At 39.3% G+C, this 10,068-nt stretch overlaps 1 protein-coding gene across 2 annotated transcripts; it reads right to left on the reverse strand.

Moving 5' to 3' along the window:
- Positions 1–449: 449 nt before the first annotated feature.
- Positions 450–9,768, reverse strand: LOC110850130. Of its 2 annotated transcripts, none has more exons than XR_004835036.1 (4): positions 9,635–9,768; positions 2,228–4,528; positions 1,546–2,008; positions 450–882 (listed from the first exon to the last, which is right to left on the reverse strand). XR_004835036.1 is itself a non-coding variant. In XM_022097613.2 (4 exons), exons 1-4 carry the CDS (start codon positions 9,684–9,686, stop codon positions 873–875), a joined length of 645 nt encoding a protein of 214 aa, XP_021953305.1. In that variant the 5' UTR covers positions 9,687–9,734; the 3' UTR covers positions 450–872. The 2 variants fall into 2 exon arrangements, 1 of the variants encoding a protein (XP_021953305.1); XM_022097613.2 differs by having other exon boundaries at positions 2,228–2,347; positions 9,635–9,734.
- Between the last annotated feature and the right edge of the window lie 300 nt (positions 9,769–10,068).

Consider the following 10,068-nt stretch of genomic DNA (forward strand, 5'->3'; position numbering starts at 1 on the left):
TTCCCCCGACCAAAAAATTATTTTCTCCTAAGCCCTGGGGAATTTTGCAATGTTACCGAATAGATATTCCCGGGAAAAGTTTCCGAAGAATTTTTTAAATGTTTCCGGAAACTTTGAAATATCCATTCAGTCACCTAATTAGGATAAATCTCACAATGTTAATTTTCGACAATGAATAAAAGTAGCCTTTCGCCATTGCGTTGTTCCAACGAGTCGACACTATTTGTCCAATTAGTAATTTTGTGATTACATAATGCACCAGATGCGTGATTTCATGCTTTAATGTCACATATGCAATGCACATAGATCTGTACAGTTTACATTGCTATGCATAAATATATCTCGTTGTTATGCACCTTATCTAATAATACAAAACCATTATGCGTACAAGCGTACATATAATTATGTCCAATCAATTAAGAAAAATAGTATTTAATTGAAATTATAAACACATTGTAACTATAAAAGATTTATTCAAAAACAAAACGTCTAAAACATTAATTTTACTTACTCTACATACGATCAAATTTAACATATTTCATCCAAAAAACCCAGACAAGAGAACACACATCACTACCAGGCCAAACATTACCTCCATCACAGTGGCCCCATTGCAATGATTACTGGAGCAAAAACAGGTATTCAAAGCTCTGTCAGTATTTGCTGGAAACTTGATGAGTTCAACTCCTTCCGGGTTTCGGACCACCCAAGTGAATTTTTTGCTGCACGTGTTGTCGTAACTGCTATCAACCAAACCACACCCTCGAACGACTATGGAACTCGCATTCTCCCGACCTCTTCGCCCCATTCCACACAGGACTTTTTTGATTTTTAAAGTTCCATCACGGTTATCGCTTGGAACAGCGGAGTCATCAATAATCACTGTAAAATGTTTAGAATATTTACTCTCCATAACGTCTTATCTCGTGTCGTAACAACTCGTTCAGAAAACTTGCAGGTTGAAGAATTTTTGTTGCGAGGAGATTAGCAAGAAATTACTTCGCCAATCTCAAATAATACCTATTTTGGTGCTGCTTCAATAGATTTCTCTAATTTCACTTGCTGATAGAGAGGATGGGTTTGCAAAATAATTTTGTGAAATAAAAACATGTCCATTTACTGCGTAAATTTTCAAAAAAATCCCATCATTTGCCAGCAAGTTTTGCAAATCTCGCAAATTTGGCAAAATTTGGCAATTTGTGATGCTATGTACAGGGTGGTTTAAATGTCAGGTTACAATGGAAAATTTTTCAATGGGAAAAATTCGTAAATTTCCATTAGTTACGGATTTGGGATTGAGATTTTGATTAATTTTTATCAAAACTTATGGAACACTGATGACAAAATTCTTAAAATATTGAATTCCAGAGGCAAAATTTCGGTAACTAATGAAGATTTGCGATTTTTTCCCATTGAAAAATTTTCCATTGTACCCTGACATTTAAACCACCCTGTATGTACCTACATTGATATTTGCGAGATATACGAAGATTGACGTGAGTACGCTCAATGACATAAAACCCATAAAAATTGTTCATCACTTACAATTGTTCAACACTTGGGTCGGACTGTCGTACCAAATCGTCTTCTTCACCACCACAATTTCTAGAAGGCAGGGAGGAATTTGCAGAAGCTTCGCCGTCCTCACATTCTGGTAATGAACCAGCCACGCCCGGTATTGAGTAGCAGGTATAGCAGTGCAACCCTGGCGGTAAGGTGGTCGTCGGACCGGTGGATGGAGGCTTGGTGGTTGTTTCCTGGACATCATGCACATTGCAATTATCACCCGAACACAGGCATGAAGTTAAGGCGACGTCGTTGAAAAATGGGGGGATGTAGACCACCGTCCCGTTGGGTAAGGTGAACGAGGACCAGTAAAAGTTGTTACAGGTGCCGATGTGGCCGCTTTCCACTACACCGCAGTTACGTATGACAACTCTGTTACCCTCATATGATCCATACGCGGTCACACAGGCTGCCTGTCGTGCCCGAGGTAGTTGTCCCGAACCTATTTCGGCAATTTATTAAGGAAATTTTGAATTCTATTAAAAAGGGGGCGTCCATTTATTACGTCATCAGAAAGGTGGTTGGGTCGCTTATCTTACTCGTGTGAAGGTTACCTTGACTAGGGAAGTGGTGGGTGGGTGGTTTAAAAATCGGCGCTTTTTATGAAGTAATATATGGACGTTCTCAAACAGGATTTATGTGAGGGGTGAATTTGTCTAACCTTCAATCAGTCCAGTTTCGTCGGGACAAGTAGTCGTATTGGTTAAACTTGGAAAACTGTTGCAGCTAAGGTCAGAGCTTGGGGTGTTTTCTAAGTACGTACAGGTATGGCAGGAAAGGGCTGAAAGTGACGTAATAAAATAGTTAGGCAAGTCACGTCAGCCTTCGTACGTCCGTAACCACGAAAGTTTACAAAATCTATATATCTTGGCAAGTTTGTATGCAAAAATTACATTATAAATGTTCCTAAGTTTAGTGGTTACGGATTTACGAAGACTGACTTGAAATGTCTCATTGTTAAACTTTTTCTTATGAGTTTCTGAGGGAACTATTATCCATACATCGACTGAAGGACATCGTCTCCTTCAGCAAGGACATATACTGTCCTCCATCCAAGAATCCTGGCAGACGGAGTTCCGGTGTCTACCAAGACGTATCTCCTCTCTCCACCACTGCCATCCTAAAGTCCCCCATAATTCTACAGTTACCACAACCTCTAAATATATTTTGGTTTCTTGATACATAAATGTAAAATCCTCCGGCTACGTAAAATAAATTGATAACCAGTTGCTCTATAAAAACTATAACTCTCGGGGGACGCGTATTACATTTCGGTGACTTATTTCGAGTGCTAAATTCCGATAAAACATTAACTTTCGTGTATCTCACATCATAAGTGGGGCTGCCGATCGCACATACGGCCTTACGCCTCCAAACTGTGTGGTGACCTTCCGGAACATTGATCCCAGTCCGTCCCGACTGCACTCACCTCTGACCTACCAAGCGCCCACCAGAAGACCAACGCCCACAGACGTGGTTAGACCGGCAGAGGTCGTTCTTTGTACCTCAACACCACATCCACGCCCACAGACGTGGTTAGACCGACAGAGTTTGTTCGTTGTACCTCGACACCAGACCCATCGCCACAGACGTGATGACCTGAGATCGTTTTTTTGGACCCCTCTCTGCCCGAAAATTCGTCCGAATTCGTGGACGCCCCTTTGTCTCATTCTGCCCAAACGAGTGGACCACGCCGTCTTCTCCATTTTCTGGTTCGTATCTTTCTAAGCCGTGATGAAAATCATAAAAAGGTGCCGTAAACATTTTTTCTACATTTTTATTTAACAAAAAGACGCTATACTTTTGAGAGAGTTTTTTGAGATTAATTTTTTGAAAAGTAAAAATGAAAAAAGGCAATTTTTAAACAAAACCCTTCGAAATTTTTTTTTGGGTAGTATCACATTACCCCATTTTCTTACAGAAACTTCTGAAAAATTTTAAAAAGTGGTCAGATCGAAACAGAACTCTGCCCAAATTTTTCTTACCTGTTTCACATTGCCCCAGTCCTCTCAAAAAACTTAGAAAATTTTTGCAAACTTGTCTCAAGCTGCCTCCAGCTTCTCTTTTCGTAAATCAGTACATACATACGTACAATAAATCGGGTTTTTAACAATTTCTTTTACATTTTAAGCTTATACATACATAAGTAATTATATTTTACACTTTGTCTGAGGAACACACTTTTTAATTTGGATTTTTAAGCAAAATATGCATATTCTTCAAAAGAGAGGAATATTTTTACAAATGTACATACATAATTCCTTTTAAAACTTTTATTTATGACTCGATTTCCTTCAAATCTTTTTACATACATTCAAATTTATGATGCCTTTGACGATTGACGGTTTTCTACAGAAAACAATGCCGATATGCCGAAATATTTTTAAAATAAGCCGATTTTACGTACACTTGTCCTTGTAAAGGTCACTTCTTGTTAGGACAGTTCTATTCATTAGAATAGCGTCACTTATTTGAATATTACTAACAATTATGCTAATTAACAAGGAAGAAGAAAAGAAAATTGTGTGTTGGCATGCATGAATAATTCGCTTTGTGTTCATTTATTCAAAGTTTGGTTGAACTTTATTACACATCAATGCATTTATTAGTCGAAACATTTCCCAAAATTAAAATTTAGGATCATTTTTACATATTTAAAATCTGAATTCATTTCCTACTTACCTACCTACCTACCTACCTACCTTTTCACAACCTACCCTACCCTACTCAACTCCGAAGAAGGCACCGTCCCTCACATTGACCCAAGCTACACCACGGTGGTCAATGTTGCGGCGGCTCGTGTCGTCGTGAGCCAGGGGACGAAGGCTAGGCCTGCGGGTTCATGGTTGCAGATCCTGGGTATGCGAGCAGTTGTGGGTAAGCCTTGGCAATCAAGCCGAGGGACAACCTTCATGAGTATCCTTATTCCTCCTCTCCTTTGTTCTTTTAATGCTGCATTATTCTAATTATGGTCGAAACAAGGGTACATAAAATTATCTCTTTCTATTTGGGAAATACATACAAATTTATTTCAATATTATGAAATATTGCTAGAAACTGGCAAAGGCAACCTATTGTTAAGTTAAAGTGAAAAAATAAGTCGTTTTTATTTTTAATTCTGAATTTTGGTGAATAGTTGTTTGATTTAATTTTGATTTTTTGAGATTTTATTTGGAAAATTTTTTCAAAATGTCGAACCCTCCTGCAGTCGAACACCCTAATAAGATTATCAAATATTTTCGAAAATTTGACGGAAAAACTGACGTAAATGAGTTTATTGCTCATTTAACTGCCGATTTAGCCGAACATCATGTTACAAATAAGTGGATTTCTACAAATTTAGACCGAATTTTAGAAGGTCAAGATTTTTTCAAATCCTTGAGAGTTCCTACATATGCTACTAATTTAGTTACCACTTGTAACAATGATTATGACGACTTGTGGAAAGCAATTTTAGTAGAATTTAAACTGTTTTTTAATCATGATTCTCAAATTAGTACACACAAGCAAGCGAACAAAGCTTTAGTTTATGCTGAGAAATCTAATCCACAAGAATATGTAACTTCTAAATTTAGTATTTTACGCAATATTGATCCTAATATGACGGACAGTAAAATTGTTGAACAATTAATTAAGGGACTTCCAATTAAACTTCAATTTTTACAGCTAACTCCCACACCAAGAAGAGGACGATCTCCTCAAGTCGGATGACGACGACTCCGACAACACAATCTTCCCCGCATCCCTATCTACCACGATGGTGACACTGGCCATCCAGCCGCCCCAAGACGACAACTCCACATGGACATGTCCGATTTTTTCGCCCCGTTCCTCTCAACTTTGGCCCCACTCCACGGTAGGGACTACCGCTACTTTCCCGGGGGGCCTGAGGGAACTATGCATATCATATGCATCCTCCCCTCCTATCTCTTCCTCGTCTCCATATTCATACATTGATGTCTCGACCGGCCACTCACTCCTAAATTATCCATACATCGACTGAAGGACATCGTCTCCTTCAGCAAGGACATATACTGTCCTCCATCCAAGAATCCTGGCAGACGGAGTTCCGGTGTCTACCAAGACGTATCTCCTCTCTCCACCACTGCCATCCTAAAGTCCCCCATAATTCTACAGTTACCACAACCTCTAAATATATTTTGGTTTCTTGATACATAAATGTAAAATCCTCCGGCTACGTAAAATAAATTGATAACCAGTTGCTCTATAAAAACTATAACTCTCGGGGGACGCGTATTACATTTCGGTGACTTATTTCGAGTGCTAAATTCCGATAAAACATTAACTTTCGTGTATCTCACATCATAAGTGGGGCTGCCGATCGCACATACGGCCTTACGCCTCCAAACTGTGTGGTGACCTTCCGGAACATTGATCCCAGTCCGTCCCGACTGCACTCACCTCTGACCTACCAAGCGCCCACCGGAAGACCAACGCCCACATTTCGTATTCTTAGAATATTCTAGTTTACTTTCCGTCCCCGCAGGTTTTAACATTCTCAGAAATTCAGTGTGAAACAACGCCCCTATCAGTCTCAAATACCCCCGTCAGCATATAAATTATGCTGACGGGACTGACAGTGCACACTGGTCCGGAATATTGAATTTATTGGCCAAAACCTACTCTCAACTACCCTGTTCAGTACCTTTAACATAGATGTTCAATTGTGGAAAGTTTCATTTAAATTGTTCGAGTGGTTATAGCGTGGCATATGCCTAAACTTGGCTCATAGCATTGACTAAATGGGAAAAACTTCAAGTTGAAAATCCTGTCTAGTCCGGTGGTATTTCGAGAAACCGTTAACGTGTCATTAAACCCTTATATCTCATCTACAAAAACTGCTGTCCCTTTTTGCCCGTTTTGCAAATTGACAGAAATTTAAGTTTATGCAAAGGCAAATTGCATAATCAAAATATCTGGAGTACTCCAATCATTGCAATGTATGAAACTTTTGAGTGTTCAAAATAACACAATCGCTTCGAAATATCTTGCCCATTCCCTGAGGAAGGATGCATGGTAAAAGAAACGCCTCTATAAAATTTATTAGCAAGGGGGGAATTTTATGAAGTGTTGGCCCCCTGAGCCGGGACGGCGAGATTTTTAATTTTGGCCCTTTTTTCTCTTTTAATGAGATCAGAGGGCAGAAATACTTAATAAAACTATAGAATATTGTGATTTGATAAAAATACATCCTCAAATGCATCGAAACAATACTTTGAAATTTACATTTTGACCACACCCCCTGGCGGTGGGTGTGCCGATAATGTCGCAATGTTGTTGTTGAATTATATAGAGCTTGATGCGACCATACCTGTGCAAGTGAAAATACCTTCACTCAACTTCACTCATTTTCACCTCGAGTCAAGTTGCCCTTCACTCCCCTCACTCACGTGAAGGAAGGCTGAGTGAGGCTTCACTCACTGATAATCTGATTCTCACTCCTTCACTCCCTTCACTCCCTCATTCCTCACACGCCACTCATTCCCCTCACTCATTCATTCCCTTCACTCTTTTTTCACTCAATTCAGTCCCTCGTGTCATCATAAATTAAATATTTTGGCGCCATCTGGTGGGGCAAAATGAGATTCGACTGGGGCAATGTGAGACTGGGCTGGGGAAATGTGAGACTGGGCTGAGGCAATGTGAGACTGGGCTGGGGTAATGTGAGACTGGGCTGGGGTAATGTAAGACGAGGCTGGGGCAACGCGAGAATTTCCTGTGGTGATATGAGACTCACTATTTTCATACAAGTAGTTTCCGAAGCCCGCATTGCGGGCTTATAAAATTGGTCAATCCAGGATTAAGAATTGAGATTAGGATTGAGGATTAATTAGTCCTTAATCTCAATCTCTAATCCCATGTTTTAGAATTTTAATGCTTAACCCTTAGTCCGAAAGTGGGTTTAGAATATTTACATTTACTGAAAAGTTGAAAATCTAAGTTGAGATCCTCCCCGCTCGAAGTTGATTGCATCTTGTTCGTTGTTCGTTCATTCTTTATCAGAAATTTAAAAAACTGGGAACAATTTTGCAGAAACTACTCGTAACATGGTATCCATGTATGCGAAATAAGCATTGGTGTGACCTTAAAAGAAATGTGAGTGGTCGAGAGTAAACTGACGACTATAGGGGAGTTCCCAGGTACCGGATCAACTGCCGACTTTAAGAGGTGTACACAGATCCCACTCAACTGCCGAGTTTAGCGGTGGTGCACAGATCCCGCCATGCCGACTATAGGGGGTGCGCCTAAATCTCTGGTCAACTGCCGCCTATAGGTTTACCAGGTCACGAGTCAATAGTCGTACCGGGCATGCCCATGTGACAGATTGAGTCTTGAATCTAATCGATGTGCAAAGGGTCAAGCTGTGTTCAATTTGGGATGTTTTGGGTTATTCTGGTGGTAAAGTTTTCTGAACGTTTTGACACTTTCAGCGTAGAACGCCTATCGGCGAAAAATACAACATAGTTCCTTCAAAAGCCTATAAGTGGCGTTGTTCGTTTGCCAATACTTACAATGCAAGCCTTCTACGTGTACAACTCAGATCGGGTTGGGACCAATTTTAGTTTGTTCACCACAAAAAATAAGGATACCCATATTTTTTCATTTTTCATAATACGCTAATTTGAGCGCGAGGCGCGAATTTTAAAACATTTTTCAGCCAAAACCTCGGTTTTTTAAAATTCTGTAAATTTTCGAATTGTAGCGCGAATCCAAAAATTTGAAGACATGTCTCTTCAGATTGATTTACTTGACTTATAAAAAATCCAAATACATTATTTTTTGAAAAAGTAAAAATTTGAAAGAGTTTATAATTTTAATGAATTTCAAAAACTGGCAAAAAATTTTGAAATTCAAATTTTGAGACTATTGGATTTTTCATAAGTCAGGTAATTCATTCTGAAGAGACCTGTTTTCGAATTTTTGGATTCGCGCTAAAATTCGAAAATTTACGGAATTTTTAAAAACCGAGGTTTCGGCTGAAAAATGTTTTAAAATTCGCGCCTCGCGCTCAAATTAGCGCATTATGAAAATGAAAAAATATGGGTATGCTTATGTTTTGTGGTGAACAAAATAAAATTGGTCCCAACCAGATCTGAGTTGTACACATAAAAGACTTACATTGTTAGTATTGATGACCTTTGACCTCTGATTATGACCTTTGATAATAATAATTTTAATACTGAGAAAATAAAATTTTTTTTGAGGTCGGTCTAGAAAAACCAATTTTGGTATGAATTTAAAATGAGCGCGAATGTCACGTGATAAGTGACATCCAATAGAGGGCGCATAATGCGTGAATATGCAAAAATCGATAATCTCATAATGCCCCAATCATTGAAAATCACGGTGGGCGCTTATGCGTTTTATATTTACAATAACATTGAGTCGTGTCTCGTTTTGCCCCATGTTCAACCAAGTTCCAGCGCACACGTTCAAATTGGACAGACAAACACAGTGAGTCACGGCTATTCTTAGTATTGATGGCCACGGTGATTTTAGTATCTAAACTAACTATATTCCTTCACCTTTTTTCCCCAGAGATGAAGGAGTGACCGGGATGGAGCCTTCATCTCCTTCACTCCTTCACCCTTCATTCCACTCACTTCTCGTCTCAGCCTCCCTCACTCACCTTCACTCACTCGATCAAATTTTTCAACTCCCTCACTCAGCTTCACTCTCCTTCACTCCCTCATCGTGAATAAAGCCTCAATTTACCTAAATTGAGTGAAGCTGCACAGGTATGGATGAGACCTTTCACATGATACCCCACTTGATGGGGTAACGCGAGAAAATAATTATTAGACTTTGACCACACCCCCAAAGGGGTGTGGCTATGAATGAATCTTCCATAACTTATACCCTTTGAACTTCATATATCGATTCCCGAAGGCAGCGTTCGAAAAAATTAATTTGTTCGAAAGTTATGGGTTTTGGCAAGCAAATAAGCTAATCCGGACCAGTGTGCAGTGGCGTAGTTTCTCAGAACTCACAATTTATGTAAAAGTTCAAGCCTGCGTGGAAAGAGAATACCTATGTATTTACTTACCGTCAATGGAGACTAGTATGCTCAGGGAGCCGATAACTTGAAAGAATTTCATTTTGAACTGTGCTGTCACAAGTAGAAAATTATGATTAACCCGGATGAATTGAGCAGACCACGGTTTTATTGCATATGCAGATGTCCAGGGAAATGTTGCATATATCTGTTTACGCAGATGGGTAGGGTAGCAAAAGTCCAGTTGTAATTTGATAATCAATTCTCCCGATAAGACAGTCATCGATATGAGACATCATTTTTAGTTAGAAATCCAATCACGTTTGTTATGCACCATATACATAAGTACATATGTACTATACTTAAATATATTATTCAAGATATAGAAAATTCGTGCGCAAAAAACATGTCTCTGACTCGTATCCTATTAGTCATACATACGTATGTTTTTTCTGCTCATAAGCTATGAGCAGGTGGACCGAGAG

This window comes from Folsomia candida, unplaced genomic scaffold (genome assembly GCF_002217175.1).
Source record: "Folsomia candida strain VU population unplaced genomic scaffold, ASM221717v1 Fcan01_Sc005, whole genome shotgun sequence".
Taxonomy (NCBI): Eukaryota; Metazoa; Arthropoda; class Collembola; order Entomobryomorpha; family Isotomidae; genus Folsomia; species Folsomia candida.